At 45.7% G+C, this 16871-nt stretch overlaps 1 protein-coding gene across 1 annotated transcript in view; it reads right to left on the bottom strand.

The window, feature by feature from the left end:
• Window positions 1–12949, bottom strand: part of LOC119460998 (treacle protein-like) — an 86363-nt gene extending 73414 nt beyond the window's left edge. Inside the window, 1 exon segment of the mRNA XM_037722166.2 lies at window positions 12752–12949. Coding sequence (XP_037578094.1) covers window positions 12752–12808 — 57 coding nt within the window. The 5' untranslated portion in view covers window positions 12809–12949.
• Between the last annotated feature and the right edge of the window lie 3922 nt (window positions 12950–16871).

The raw sequence follows: 16871 nt of genomic DNA, 5'->3' as shown, positions 1-16871 counted from the left end.
ACGCTCGCGGGTATTGTTAGTCGGTTACAGTGGTCATGTGGCTTTTAAGATGCACGAAACTTCCTTTCGTAACCGCTGGCCCGGGTACAGCAAAAATGTGTAACGTATTACGGATGCTCAGCGTTGGCAGCTAACAAATTAGTTGAACCGTTCCATACACATCATCGAAATTGACTCGAATCTAATCACTGAGGTTGACACTGCAGCAAATGTGTGAGGACGCAGGCGAAGGCGTGCAACTCGAACAGCTGGCTGCTGGAAGAGCCGTGCCACTTCGAAGGCAACGCTTTTCTGTCAGTCACATCTTCTATTTGTTATTCCCTTGCTCTGTGAAACCCTCATTGAAAGTTTTGTTTTGTTCAAAGAAAGAAGAATAAAAGCGTCCTTTGTCATTCGCAAATTCTGTCTACAAAAAAGAAAAAAAAATCAGATGGAAGGAGTACTATGATCGATCAGTTTAGTGCCATGATTTATCGGAGGAACAGGCGACTCAATCCATCATTTTATTACTGGGTATGGGAATAAAGACTAGAAGAACGAAACGAAAATGCTACAAAGCTTGCCTTACTAGCCAACCTAATGTTCTGTCTGACGGTAGTGGAACAGTATGCGACCTAGCAGATGTTTTCAGGGAGTGTTACGTACACGTACGTAAGCGACGATAGACGAAGTAGCGATATGACCGTCATTATACACCCTAATCGGACTTGCCGCACGAAGCGGGGTCACTGTAGCGGGGTTACATTTATAAGTTTTCTTTTTTTTTTATTTGTACTATGTCAAAAGGCAGCCCTCCTCGAAAAAGAAGAAATCGACCCAGAGTGCGAATCTTTCTCTCGACAACAAAGTATACAGGGTGTCAGTAATAATTTGACCCCACTCCTAAAAATAAATAAGTAAATCAGAGAAAGAAAACAGGGATACCGGCGACGTCGCTCCATGTCGTTCGTCTTCGGATAAACAGCGATGACTGATAAAAAAAGAAAAGACATCCATATATAGGAGCAAGAAGACACCATACAAGCTTGGCCAGGGCGGCTGCAAGGAAAAGCGATGCGACGCGGCCCGTAAGTAATCGCTTTCACGACGAAGAACCGTAATGGACGCCTTTCGCGGGGCCGCGCTCTTAATGAGTGTAAATCGAGTCGTGTATAGCTGCACAAACACTTTGGCCCGTCGCCAGCCTTACGTGTGCCGCTCGAACGACGAAATGGCGCGGAGAAATGTCTTTCGCGGCCTTCGCGCATCGTACGCGTAATGGGACAATAGCTACCTCGAAAGGTTCTTTTAGAAAGTCAGAGAAAAGGAAATCGCGAACCAGCGGGTCGTATTCCAGCGACGTCAGGACGCAGAACGGTACAAGCAACCTTCGCGCATAATTCATATCGGTGTCGCGTATATGACCTCCATGTCGTTGAGAGGCGTGTAGTAGTAGCATTTGTGTCTATCCGAGAATGGAAACTCGTTGTGTCGGGACAAGGGTAAATGGCCATTGCGCGACCTTACCGAACGGATTAAGTTCCGATGCCATTGTTATCAGCCTGCACGTGTTTTGTAAAGAAGTTAGAGAGAGAGAAGGGAGGAAGGAAAGGCAAGGAGCTTAACCAGACTTAATTAGTCCATTTTGCTACCCTACACGTGGGGAGGGGGACGGAGGAGGGAAAGAAAGAGAGAGCGAAGTGAAGGTTGTGGTATAGCCTAGCAGCTCAATGCTGATGCGTGGTATTTAATGACGCAGTTCTCACCAATTTTTTTTTTGTATAAATCTGTAACATTTTAGGAAACGTAGATACAACTTGTTTTATCGCATATACGTGAAACGGTTAAACTGAAGTTATTAGGATGCAGTGACTTGCGGAAATACTTTATGAGTCTACATGCTGCATATTAATTCTGTTAAATATATATAATCTTAAATTGCTCCTATTGGGCATGCAGGTATGGTAAGCTTTCTTTGTTCCGATCTCATCGTAAAAAAATAAACAGGCATTGGAGTAAACTCTTAGAAATCTTTCTAAATATGAATCAAGTAATGTTGTACTTTCACAGCTTCGTATAACAACCATAACCTGGGTGTTCTTTTCCATTTCCTCTTATCGCTACATTTGCCCCTTCCTTTGCAATGACAGCGCATTTTAAGGATCGTGTATTGTTTGTTTGTCATTGTATTTTACGAACACATATATTGCAGCGACGTCTGATTATCCCTAGACGTAAGTGAGTGCAAATGCTCAAGGCGTGCCATTTAACCTAGCTATTCGTTATTGTCGTTAAAAAAAAAGGATATATTCAGCTACAAAATTTTCTAATTGAACACTTCACTGTACGTTCTCTGATGTCATCGCAATGACATCCCTATTTGATAAAATCACCAGCGGCGGAAATCACTATAGAATTTCCGAATTGTTCACTCAGTCCGTTTCCCCCCAAGTGAACACGGTAAGAATGTAACACACCAAAGCCTGGCGAGATAAATGGTAAATGAAATAATAATATGCGTATTTCCACACATTTCTACACGTCTTGGTGTATACAGTCGGCAACTCGCGTGCAATCCTTGCAACACCGTGGAGCCCAATGTGAACCGCGGTTGGATCCCGTTCTGCGTGACGTCATTCGCGGTACTTGGCATCGAGCCGCAGTGTCCCTATATGCGATCAGTGTACCTTAAAGCGAAGCTTTCTTTTCGGCGCCTCTGTTGCTACCGTCGCTGCTGCTTGCTGCTGCTGCTGTTTGTTGTTGTTTTTCTTGTTATTATTATTTATTTATTTTCACTTTTCTCGCCGTCTCTATACGTTTGTTGAATAACGAGACGAAATATTCGCGTTACCGACTAGCACAAGAGGAAGCGACGCGATGCAAGAATTGACGAAAAGGTGTCGCGGGCTAACTTATAAGCGTTTCGTAGAAGCACCGTGTTTTTTTTCTCTCTCTCTCTTTATCTGAGAGCTATTCTGCATGTGAGATCCAATTCGTGGAGTTTAAAGTACCCAAGCAATGCACGGCCTATGAGGGACGCCGTATTTCCTAATCGAACCTAACCTAACCTATATATCTGAGGTACGAGCGTTTTTTTTTTTTTTTTTTTTTTTCCGCCCACTAATGGGACTGAGGCCGCAGTGGCCGGGAACTAAACCCGTAGCATCGTGTTCAGAGGTAGAAAGCCACAGCCAATCAACCACCGCGCTGGGTCACTCAGTGAGATGTCGGTTTTGACGCAAAGTAGTCGAAGCGCCTTCCCGGGTATATAGTGTAAAAAGGAAAAAAAAAAAAAAAAATGAAAGGCGAAGTGAATGAACTTGAACAAATCTCGCTTAAAATTTCCTGAAAATGTATATAAACCGAACGTTCACTTGCAGTTGCGGTGAACTCTAAAAGCCGCAAACGTTGCGCGGAAAAGCAATATATACTTGGGACTTTTAACATTATTGATTTATATCGGTGTATATTTGCCGGGGGTACCGCTCTGTGTCCGTGTAGAAACTAATTGCAGTGCATCGGAAAGTGAAAATTTTGTTTATTACAACGGCAAGCGGGGAAAAAAATTAAGAAATAATAAAGAAGTACATAAAGAAAGGCCACGAAGCTATATTCCTAACCTTCGATTGCACGCTGAACCGAGCACTTTCGTGCCGCGGCTTATAAATAACATTCTACTCAGGTTTTGTGTGTAACTTGGCATTTGATACAACAATGAGCCCCGTGAATATACCTTAATGGCCACGTATTAACCACGGAATGATGAAGACTTTCTATAGCGTAGATTTCCTGTTTGGGTGTTTCCTTGCATCTTACTTTCATTTAGAGAATCATTGAGCACTTGAGGAATATGGAGCTCGGGCGATTTTTAATAAGCATATCATAAGAAGCCAAGTAATTTCCCCTATATTGTCCTTGCTGTTATTGTTTGTTGGCTTCTTATGATATGCTTATTAAATATCGGGCCCCTCGGTTCCCTTTCTTCTCGTTCACTACATAACGAGGGCTCGAATCCTGCAACAATGATGCCTTCAGGTAGCATATGTGGGTTTATTGACCAGTTGCCATCACCCAAAAAGATCACGTGCTCGTGACGCCTGCGGCAGAAAGGATGTTCCACATCCGCCTTATGGTTTGTGAGTGGTGGCGCTGGCTAACACTCCCAGGGTTAGTTCTAGTTGTAAAAACATAAATACCCCAGGAAGTGGATGGGAAAACGGCTCCGCGGTAGCTCAATGGTGAGAGCATCGCACGCGTAATGCGAAGACGTGGGTTCGTTCCCCACCTGCGGACAGTTGTTTTTTTCATCCATTTTCATTTCCACTAATTTATCATTTTCTTTAATTCAATTAATAAGAGCAAGTAATTTCCCCTATGTTGTCCTTGTTGTCCTTGGTGTTATTGTTTGTTGGCTTCTTACGATATACTTATATATATGAAACACTTTATATATATGAAACACATTAGTATACAATGAAACACTTTCACTTGCCTGTATTTTGCTTTAAAGTATATTTAAGTTCACGAATTAGTTTATATATCCTTTTTTTATTTTTTTAGACACCACTATCCAATCATGTGTCCCCGAAAAGAAATCAGTACTCTAATTGGTTAAGATATTTCCTCGAATTGATTAATTTACATAAATTCGATACGCTGAGTATCCCGCGCTTCTTCCATAACAAACACCGATCCCACGATTCACGCATAAACAGAAAAATCATCTTTAGTCGGAACGCAGAAACGGAACGGAAGGTAGAAGCAGACGACACAAGCATCGTCTGTTTCTCCAAAGCAGAAGCACTTTCGCGCCATTGCCCTGCCTCTCGTCAAGGACGTTATCACGGTCGTCTGGAGAGTATATAGGGGCGGCATGGAAAGGGGGCGAACGGGAGAGGGAGAGAGACGACGCGCAAAGGTAAATTCCAACGTGTACACACGCACACGCACACACCGCGAGCACATATCGACAGGCCTAGAGGTCCTTTCGATTCTGGCCGCCGATATCGAGCGATGCGTCGCCTGAGCGGAAAAGGCTGCGCGGCACAAACAGGACGCCCACCTCCCGTTCTCCCCCCCCCCCCTTTTTTTTCTTTCCCCATTTCTCCTCCCTCGTTCCCTAGCCGCTCTTCCCTGCCCTTTCCTGCGCTGAGCATGCAATGACGGCGGCAGCGGGCTTATACCCTTGAACAAAGAAACGAGCGAGATGAACGAGAGTGCGGACGGAACGGCTTTAGGCTTATCGTCTGGTCGTTTCTCTGTTATGCTGCGCAGGGCTTGACTATATATAGAACGCAGTTTGTCGCGCTCAAAGCTTCGAGCCTGCGGGTTGGCACGGTGGTTATCGCCTCCGGCTGGTAAACAGCTCATTGCCGCAGATGCATTAGTTCGACGCCAAGTCGCGGTCGTGGGCAAAGTTTTGTTTTTATTCGCCACGCGGTGGAGGGTGCAGTTGAGTGTGAGCAGACGGCTCGAGGACGACGGCGGCGTAGGGGAAAGGACGGAATACATCTCAACAGCAAACTCAGTTTCGTGTTGTCAACTGTTGTCGAAGTAACGTAAAGTTGAGCTGCATTAGTAACGTCTCCGTAAATAGCAAAGTGGCCGCTCATGCCATCAAAGAAGGATTGAAGGACTGAAGTGACTGAAGTGATTTCGCTGGTGATTGTGACTTAAGATGAAAATTACTAATTCCTAATTGCATGCAGTGGGCATCGCGTGGCGTAAAATAGACGCACGCCGGTGCCGAAACCAGAACACGCCTCAAGTCCGTTCCTTGCCATACGCTGAGTGGGGCGCAGATGAAACGATAGCGCAATGACGCCCGTAAAGAATTTTGTTTTCAAAACCGTCTGCATTTTTCTTTCTCGCTTTTTTTTTATTTCGTTGTTGTTGTTGCCGTCGTCTTTCCGTATTCACCTTGCAACACTTTTTTGTAGCTTAATTTGGTGGCATTTCGTACAGTCGCCGAAGGCATTAACATCTGTGTTAATAAAAGATCTAATCAGAAATGCAATCGCCTGGTTGATTTCGTAAGCTTCGTCAAGCAAATGGTACAATTGAGCCGTTTTCTTTTAAATCCACAAATTTTAAATATCGAAATCTGCGCATCTTCATATCCTTCCTTTGAGAACCTACCTCTTCTTGAAGAACCTCTTCTCAATTTACTGAGCGAACTGGTTTACTCGAAGAGGCGGACATTAATTGCGCTGGAAATCGAAAGGCATAATTGACGGATTAACAAAACCTCGCTTATCAACTTTTTAATTAATTACTTTAGCGCACATATTGCAAAAGAGCCAGTGATTTTGCTATAGGTACATCCTCTTGGAACGAATTGCGAAACTAGCCCCAGTGCTGAGATAAGCGCTGTCAAACTTGTGGTAAAATTCAGTGTTGTTCCAGTTACCTTATTTAACAAACCTTCTCTTTATGCATTGAAACTCAAAAAATATCGGCGCTCCAATACATTTTGTCGCAAGTTTTCACAGCGCATATCTCGAAACTTGTGTCTCCCTCAATATTCCCTTCCGAGTGAATATTACTTTTAACGCGATAGCGTTAAGGGTCCCGTGTCGCAGAAAATCCGGCGTCGGCGTGCGATGTCGGCGGGTGGCGGAGAAAATCATCCCCAACCACCCTAACCGCGCAGGCCCTCCACGTGGTGCAAGGTTTTGGTGAAGAAAAATTGAATTTCTCACAGTGAAATCCGTCAGAAAAATGGCAAAGTACGACTTTACCATTCGGCGTCGGATTGTTTACCAATTGGCATCGGATTGTAATTTGAATGTACGAGAAAACCTAATTCTGCTACGAGGAAACTCAAACACAAACCCCTTTTCCAGCATTTCGACCAGACCTACAGCCGCGCGTTCGGGTACTTCCAAAATTAAAATCCAGATGGCGCTCGCATCCTAGGCAGGTTAAGGCTTTAAGGCAGGTTAGAGTCACTGGAAAAAATTTCAGTGACTCTAAGGCAGGTTAGAGTTACTATATATGACTCCCGCAGGGAGCTCCCGTAGTGAGCATATAGAGTAACTCTAAGGCAGGTCAAATTGGGACTTCGCCTGCTAATTCGTTTTGGACACGCGCGCGCGTCGGGGCAATAGCAAACAATTAATAGAATAATAAAAAAGGTGCTAGGGCCTTCACATTTTATTATAAGACCACTTATATTGCCCCTGGCAACACATTTCCAGCAATGCATTTCTGTTTAAATGTGAAGCCGACTTTAGGGGATCGGTGTAAGCTTGGTCTTTGTAAGCTGGCTTTCCCACGTTCAGTGTTGCAGTGAATGAAGCCTACTTGCCGTATGCGAACGATGCGATGCGAACGGGTCCCGATAACGCTATCGCGTTCTACTCTTAAAGGCGAAGCTTAAGCGTCCTCCAATTTTTTAAAGTCACTAGCTGGAATTAGTTATAATTAAATGTGTGAAATTACGTAAACACGCATTTTCCACACAGCTAACTAGCCCTAACCAAGATGGCCGTGTTCCAGCTAGTATAACTGTTAAGCTTGAGACACGCGCTTTCAATTTCAAAGATCGGATAGTGCGAGGGAGGGAAGGTAGCAGAAATGGTGTCAGCAAGCAGCCCCCGTGTTGACACCTTAAGTACGATTCTAACCCGAGGTCCACCATCGTGGTTAGGTCAAACTAGGTATGTGGGACCCTGTATGTGGTCCCCTGTTTACGGAATTTACCATATTCCGTATATGTAACGTAACGTAATTGGTTAATAGTTTAGCAGCAAAACAGCGTTTATTATCTGATTTATTTTGATTCATTCTGCGAATAATGTCCACCTCTGTGAATAATATGCCCCAACAAGTGGATCAGTGCTGCTTGCCATGTCCCAAATATGTGTGTGTGTGTGTGTGTGTGCGCGCGCGCGTGTGGTTAACAATTTAAAAAGAAAAAAAAAAGTAAGAAAGAAGAAAGCATTTGTATACCTGTCTGTACTACCTTTACAGTTGTGCTGGTTGCAGGCTCTGTTCCCTACAAAATTAAGCAAGAAAGCAACAGACGATACCTGAATATCCTCAGTGCCGCAAATATACATCTTCCGGCACCTAATTCCTTTATTAAAGCAAATCGTTCTGTGCCTTTTTTTCCTGAGTATTGGTACATCTATTCGGTCGGCTTTTTCCGAATCATATGGGCCGGTCCTACAAATACTGAGACAGTAATCTGGGCTCATCCAGGAGCCTGGCGTGATGAAAAGCGGACCGATCCCGGAGGCAGCATAATCTGAGGTCCTGTGGATCGCGTGGGTCGCGCTGTGGAGGTTTCCGCGCCTTGCTGGTTTGCCGGGCGAGCACGTAATTAATGGCTATGCTGCAAAACGCGTTGCAGTAGATGAACGGTCCTACAGCGCTCAATTAATCGGGACTTCACGAAAGCTTCAATTCGGGTAGGTTAAAAATTGTTGATTTTTTGCTTCCTTTAACACATGGCACGTACCAACGAGGGGAGATAGGCAAATGTTCGCAATTGAAGCATAACAGAATTCCTTCCTGCCCGCTAACTTAATGGTCTGTATTACCAAGACTTAAGTAATAATTTATTTATTATAAATAGTGAAAAAATATTTAAATTTGTTCGTGCCAATTTTAATTAAGCCGCTCGAGTATAAAAATGCAAATAACGTTACTAATGAGGTTAATAATGTGGAAAAAGGTGTTTAACAGCCTCCCTGTAGCAATGATATACTCATGCACAATCTGACATACTTCCTTTCGGGCACTACCAAGGGAGCTCGCACCAAAAGATACATTATTAAGTACTGAAAGAGGAAGGCCGATATACGCGATAGGGGATGTTCCTAGTATGTCTTTCTTTGGGGATTATATGTCCGGCAGTAGAGGAAGAAATGTTCCAGTGATTCCATATCCCCACATGACGCACAGAGGTTCGATGGCGCCGAACCCATACCTATACTCTTGTAAATATTTAATTGCGGCATTCGACACCGCAGAAGGGTCATCGATACTTCGAATTGTCATGATCGATACACAACCACGTGTTCCAAGGAAACGAAAAATGTCTGTGACCCGCTGCAGCAAGGAGAAGCTCATTTATGCGACCGACAAATTGTTGCTGCCGTCGGAATCTTGTCACAGCCAACGGGATAAGGTTAGAATGAGTGTATATCTGCGTTCTTTTTAGCGGTAAACATATATAATAAACACCAACTAGGCCAATAACAAGCTCTCTTGAAGCTTTTGATGATTTAACTGTTGTCGCGCGGTTAAAAACATGCAGAAGCACGAAGACATCCCTGCTGAAGCAAGCGCTGGGGCAAACAACAGCTCCCTAGGGAAGAACCGTATACGGTCACGCACTGCGTCGTGTGTTTTTTGCCAGCTCGCGCGCCGTCGCGACCATTAAAACTGTATTGATATACTTGCAGCGGCCGCGCGTCGCACTGCAGCCAAGCGCCAACGCTCGTCGTCCCGTTTGTCTATATCGCAGCCTCGCGAATAGAAGAATTGAATTACAATGAATTCCGGAATTTCACGCGTCAAAACAACGATCCGATTATGAGGCACGCCGTACTGTGGGCTATAAGAATCATTTACCTCCTGGAGTTCTTTAACGCGCACCTAACTCGAATTGCACGAGCATTTTTGCACATCGCTCCCGCGGAAATGCGGCCGCTGCGGCCGAGAGAGTCGAACACGCGCCTTCGAGCTCAGCTGCGCAACGCCATATATATAGCCACGGGGCTATACAGCGCGGTAAGTGTGAATCGGTGAAGCAGTAATCACGATGAAAACCTTTATACACAGCCTTCTCCCGACCGAACTCGGGTATTGCGTGTTTGTCCCCAATTTGCAACAAGCACGGCAGGGCACACAAACAGGCGCACAAAACTGCGTTTCTCTGATTTGTCAAAAGCTTTATTTTTCTATACCCTCCCATCCTCTCTACACGAAACTATTAAATTTTGCTATCTCCTTCTCCTCTCTCTCTCTCTCTCTCTCTCTCTATATATATATATATATATATATATATATATTCTTCAGCACGGTGATGTAACATGTATGTGTCCTGAAATCCAAAATCATGTCCACCATTACGGTGCCGCTTCAGTTTAGCAAGAGTGTGTTGAAGCTAGTGACGTTGATATAAGACAGAAAACATAGCAGAGCTAAACGAAGAGTGTATATATATTGCAAGTCCTGAAATATTATGTGACCGGGATTCTGGGAACCGCCGGTCGGCAACTAGCAGGACAATAAGCTTTACTATATACGCGACCCAATCGTTAGATATCAATTCGAAAGAGTTAATTACGCCGCATGCCCAGTTTACAATGTAAATAGAACTCAAGTGAGTCGCGCCGGTTATGGTCAATAGGTCGCGTCTGTCTATAGAAAATGACTCGTAGCCTGTAATGTTGACTTCATTCGATTTCTACTCATCTGCACAAACACACGCAACGAACTGAACTTGTATTATACAGTTTGCCTATCCGGTATAAGACGAACGCGAAGAACGTGTTATCGAAAAATTCAGAGCGGCCGGTCGTTCACCGCAGTGTGGGGCTAGCGGACACACACTAATCTTACTATACCGAACGAAAAGGCGGTAGCAGAATGCAGCGACTACAACGAATAATTCAAAACAGCAATAGGGCGTTTCGTCGTCTGCGATGTGTCTTTTGCTCTTGGCCACAAGAAATGCCCGTGGACACACAGACACGGCGTTATAACTTCTAATAAGCAGCTATTTAGTCTCATCTTTATGAAGTAAAATGATCCCCAAATAAATAAATCAGTCAATAAAAGTAGTAAAACATAAAAACAGAACACGTCCTCCGCATATCTAGGCCACGCGGAAGACATGATATGATTAATCGTGCACCAGCGCAAGTGGCCATGAGCGCCTGAACAGCGATCCATCAATGTCTAGAGGAACTGTCGCAAATCGCTCAGTTATATTACAATTTATTTAAGTCAAGAAACCATTCGGTTTCATGTGGCTATCAAGACAATTAACAAAAAGAAGAAAGAAAGAAAAAGGCGTTTTTTTTCTTCTTCTTTATAATCGTATAATGAGGCCTTGCAAATCAAAGTATTATCACATATACGCAGCCACACTGACTACCTCGTTTCAGTGACGGGTCACAGTTTGCAGGCATATAAAAGGTCAAAGACGCATGGATTGGCTCTTATATACGCAAGAGGAGTGAGCCGCACACGAAGGCATGAGATTTCTGGGGTTGACGCCCAGGTAGGGTTCGCGAGGCCAACTCGGAAGCATATGTGTGAACGCGTACGTTAAAGACTGCAAGCACGTCTCTTTCAGTATGCGTGACAAATCTTTGGAACTACGTACTAACGAAACGCAGCCTAACCTAGAATGGCAGCAGCTAGGGGACGAGCACCGTGACCCGGCACTCCAGATTTTCCGTCTCGACCCCTTGGCGACGTGAACCCTAATAAAGGAGACTAATTCGAAAGCCTTCAACAATAATGTCTCGGAGTTTAGAAATAAGTTCGCTCGTGGAATCACAATATAAGGAAATATGAAGATGGGTTAGTTTTCTTTTATTGTTTTTAAAACGTCAATAACCATCCTCTTTTCTGAAGACAAAAGATAACTTTCAAGCCGAAGACGTTAGTAGACGCGTGTTACCTACTACACAAACAAGATTGCTGCGAAAAACAGTCTTAGAGGCAATATAGGAATTCAAAGCGAACTTTCAGCTGAAGAACAAGTTGCCCGAGAAGTGAACCATGCTCTGGACTTCATTCGATCATTAGATTAGGCGTTCGTCTGCGAACGCGCCTGGAGATTTAGAGAAAACGCAGAGAGCAGCCGGGGAAAAAAATCTTGTCGCAAAAGAGAGTAAGAGACTCTCTAACGGGAAGAATGAAGATCTCGAGTACGATACACTTGGTTATGGCTTGCCGTGTGAGGTTCTGAGCTTTAACGTCATTGCAGAAGATAGGGAATACATAGGGAAGAGAAAACACGATCTTCCCATATCGCGTAGCGAGGGAGCTTCGTTCGTCAAGCACAGCAACCAGGTGTGACTGAAAGACGTATCATTCATTATAATTATGAGAACGAATGCGCCGTCTAGACATCTAAGCTTGCGCCGGTTTGCCGTGATTAACGGTCAGCCTGCCCGTAGGGCAATTGTTTTTTAACACAGTAATTCAATTACGCGTAAGACACGTACAGCTAGCAAGTGCAACAAAAGAAAAGAGCAACCGATGACAGCGACCGCGCCTACTATACGTGAGGTGCGAAATCGACAAACCCACGTGAATATGGCGGTTCCGCCTATATATTTCTTCGTTCGCTCAAAGTGAAAATCTGTGCTGAAGAAAAACGAGCTCCTCAGAACGAACGAACGCCAGCGGCCGTTGATGGAGCGATGTTTACAAATATCCGTTGCCGCTCCCGAAGAAAACGCGAGCGCCGCGCTGTACGCGCATTGACATTTACAGCGCCTTCGGTTTGCCGAAATAGAAGACAGCGTCGCTCGGCGTTACGGTTCCCAGAGAAACTGTGCGAGCTCACACGACGATGAATCACGCGAGAGCGCGGCCCGCGTCTTTCCGGTCACTAGGGCCCCGCATTAAAAAAAACCCGGAACGCGCGTTGCAAACGTGCTTCCCACACGCGCGTGCTAGCAGGAGCGGCCGCTGCTGCTGCCGACGGGCGTACTTCGCCTTTAGGCCTAGGTGCACCGCGGTGCAGCCCCCCGGGGTCGGTCAGTGAAAAAGAAGAAAAGGGAGCTCCTTTCGGGCTTACCTTGCTCTCTGCCGGTATAGGGCAGGCGCGGCACAGATTCCAGAAGGTGTTAATCATGGGCCTGCCGTGTGCGACAACTTCGTACGCACACCAACACAAGCAAAGATGGAAAAGAAACCGCGCGGCGGTGAGCCCGGCCGATGCGCGGCGCGCGGTATCGACGACGGCGGAGCTCTCTGCGTCGCCGGGCGGGAGAGACGGCGGAGCAAGCGGCGCTGGCGGTGTGTGTGTGTTTGCACGCAGACAGAGCGCCGGTCGGGGGCTTGGGCCTGCGCGGCTGACGGCTACGGCTCCGGCTTCTTTCGGTGCGGCGGAAGTCGCGCAAGCGCGGCCTCCTCTCATCCCCTCTCTCTCTTCTCCTTCTGCCCCGGTTATAGCCCAAGCCGAGCCACTGCGAGCGCTGCCGGTCAATCCTCAGAGCATGCTGCTTTGCAAACATCCCCGCACCGCTCCAAGTACGAAAATATTATGAAGTAAATAAGCTTAACTTATCACTTTTCTTCACCGATTTCTGTGTCGCGTGTGCTTAAAGAAAAAGATAAATATTTGGGCAGAATCTATCGGCGATGAATGTCACTGTAAGCGAATAGCCGAATGGTGCTCACTTTATTAAAGGAATGGTGCACTTGACGACTTATATTCGTTGCAGTGAAGGATATTTAGATAGCGTTTTCTGTTTCATTGCGCAATTCCGTAGAGGACAGAGCCCTTAATCAACACATCTGTAACGGTAGTACAGATGGACAGAACGTGTGTCTCAAAGAGCACCTCCATCCACTACTCAATGACCACGAAAACTTCCAAGAGAGCGAAAGAAAGCTTTAAAGCTAACAAGCTTGAAGACACAGCTGCCTCTTTCTAGGACATACGCTACACATAAGCTTGTTCGCGTAAAAGGGCAGGTCTTCGTCCAACGTACAATGCTAATATGTATGAGAACGTCGCTGTACAATGCAAAGACACGTCGAAAGATGGCCACGACTGGCACGATTAAAGCCCTCGATGCCGTCTACCTCAACTGCGAAGTTCAAACTCGCAAGTTTGGGGACTTTCCCTCAGCCATATGCTCTTGCAAGTGACCGGATTTTTCAGGCTGAGCTGCGCTAGCTGTTTGTGCACTGCGAGTGAAAGAGAATCACGCTGCCGGTACAGCGCGCTTTCTAGAGGATCTATTTACAGCACTGCATCCACTTGCAGCTTCTGAAAACCCTTTTCATAAACTGAAGGTCCTCTAGAATGAGTGATTAAATGACAAACGATAGTAAGAGCTAGCAAGAGGCGCGCAACCAAGCCACGCACACACGCGCTCACCAGTACAGTACAGGCATTTTGCATCCTACGCACTGCAACGCAGACTCCTCCATCACGCGTACCCTCTGCAGTTACCGAGTCGAAATCGTATGCGTAAACTTGCGACAGGGCAAAAAAAAAAAAAAAGAAGAAAAGAAAACACGTCATTGCATGCAAATACGTATTTGCGTGTGTATATGTGTTAAATGATGATGATGATGATGATTTATTGGCATCCCCTTTGAAACGGGGCGGTGACAAATAGTTACCTAGCCTGCTTGAATTAATCAGGTATGCTGTAAATCCCTTTCATTCTAGCATTTTGTATACATCTCCAAATAATGCGCGAATGACCCGCCAAAACATATTCGTTGAAGATTGTTTCTCCACAATAAGAAGCTTTCTGCGGAGAAGCACGCTTCTGGTGATTGCTTTACAGAGGCGGTCACACCGTCATGACATTGGGCACGTGCAGTCATTAAAGCGTTATAATGCACGGCATTATTCTTATTTATTTTCCTACGCAGCAATCCTTTATCGTCGGTGTCAAAGACGGTTTTCTGCACTTTACCCATATTACCAGATTTCGCGAGCTTTGTAGTTGCAAATGGAGAAAGACTTCGCTGCTGACGTCATTGACGCTTACTGTATAGTTTCTCTAGCTTACCGACAAACTCGACGACGCCGACGGAGCAAAAGAGCAAAATTTTGGATAAGTGGGCCGGCCATTGCGTTCTGTTGATCAAGAACAGAATTTTAAATTAAGTGCATAGTGCCGTTCAGTTTTAACGTCATACTCTTGAACAGTAACTTTTGTTTACTGACTGCCTTGAGACATCATTAACTAGCGCTAAAAAAACATCGGACGACAGCGAGAAACACACAGGACAGAATTGTAGCGTTTTGTTCTGTGTGCTTCTCGTTGTCGTCCTATGTCTTTTTAGTGCTAGTTATATGATGTCTCAAGTCTGTAAGCACCAATTAGCCCAACTGCTTCTCTAATTGTGCTACTGATGTCTGTCCGAGAAATGACGCGTGTATTCACGAACTAAGCCGACTGAAAAAAAAAAATTTGAATAAAAGTTCCTGCCAAATGTTAGCATTTGTTTATGTTAAGTTCAGGAGGCGTGCAAGACTATCAGAACCCATCATGAACAAATTTAACTGATTACCAACACCTCTTATTTCCCTGGAGTAGACATTTCTGTTGTATTCGAAAAGTTGAAGTTCTGCTCACAAAAATCCGATGTCGATGCCTGTCTTAAACAATTATCTGCACAGATCTGGTCTGGCGCCCTCCCCCTTGTGCTTAGTTTGTGATGATGATGAGACGATAGACAACTTATCTTGCCTCCGTTTCTCATCATTAAGAAAAACATATTTTAAAAGGACTATTTCACTGATTCACTGGATTGAACGTTGGCATATGCCGATACTCTGTATTTCAACAAAGGACAAGTCGTTTGGCCAATCCCCTTGTGTGGGTAGGTGCCAGTATATTCCAAGGACAGTCGGGCCTCACTTCGCTCCGTTTGCAACGTGACGCACGAGACAGATTGTCCGCACCAGCCAATACATCGCGGAATGAAAACACGTGTGACGCTGCGCTCAAGTTTCGCATTAGACAATATCGTAATCGTCTTTTTTTTTTTTTTTTTTTTTTTTTTTTTGCTTGGTACCCGATACGTTACAGTGATACGTGACAAGCTAGGACATTAGCGCATGCACGTCGTATACTGTGAATTACTGTGGCAGACGAGGCGGTGCGGATGAGCACATCTCGGGGGGCGTTCGGCCTTCCTGTTGGCCAATGAGGTGTGCTGTGTCTGTGGCGGACGTGGCGCACCAGGTGCAGCCACAGAGCCTGGCCACGGCCGTGGCCTGGCGCGCGTGGTGCGACCAGCGATGGCGGATTGGCGACGGGTGCGAACATTGTGCTCTGGCTGTGGCGGACGTGGCGCACCAGGAGCAGCCACAGAGCCTGGCGTAGGTCTTAGGGTGGTGCGGCCCAGCTCGCGCAGGTGTAAAGTATTCACGTTGGCGCGTTTGGTAATGTGGGGATGAGGAGAGGGATATTCCCAGTACATGCGTACCGCATTGGATGCTGCGCACGGACAGATGGGGTGGACTGGTCTACGTGCTTTATGTGATGAATGATTGCATCATTGGGGAAAGTGAGGGTCTGCGATTGTCGGATGAGAGACGCGTCTGCACGTGGAAAGAGGTATGAGGGAGTCGGGTAGGAGCATGCCGGATTCGCGGTAAGTCAGCGCTTCTCGTACGTGGCCTGCTTCTCCAGCAACCACAAACCTACCTCATTGACGCTGTTTGCTCGTCACGCTGCTGCAGTGCACGTATGAAATGTGCACTCTGTTGAAACGCCAAAGATCGAAGCACGTGCACGGCATGAAGGGAACGTTCAATTAAACCTAATTATGCATTTTGTATGCTTCCCCCGGTTTCATTGTCAGTTTTCTTTATACGGTTGTACCAAACAGTGGGATCCGCTAATTCTTTTCGCTGATCGAATTTCTATAGTTGTGCAAGCCAATCACGTTCGCTTGTTGCCGCGACATCACGGCGTAGGCGCGGGACCCATGTTTCGAAGTACAAAGGCACCGAGGTTGGGAGGGCGATTCAACGTGTAGTTGAAGTCGATGAACGACAATACCTTCCTCGGCCAGGTAGCGGGAGGGGGGATAGAGAGAATGGGGTGGATGAACCATGATTTATTGTAAGAGCCGCGTTGAAGCAACGTTTGCTCGACGGCAACTAAAGGTTGAAATGCCTTCCAACTTTTTGTCATCAGTTATCATCATCGACATCAGCG

Source organism: Dermacentor silvarum, chromosome 8 (assembly GCF_013339745.2).
Source record: "Dermacentor silvarum isolate Dsil-2018 chromosome 8, BIME_Dsil_1.4, whole genome shotgun sequence".
Classification (NCBI taxonomy): Eukaryota; Metazoa; Arthropoda; class Arachnida; order Ixodida; family Ixodidae; genus Dermacentor; species Dermacentor silvarum.
This window is presented reverse-complemented; position numbering and strand designations above follow the sequence as displayed.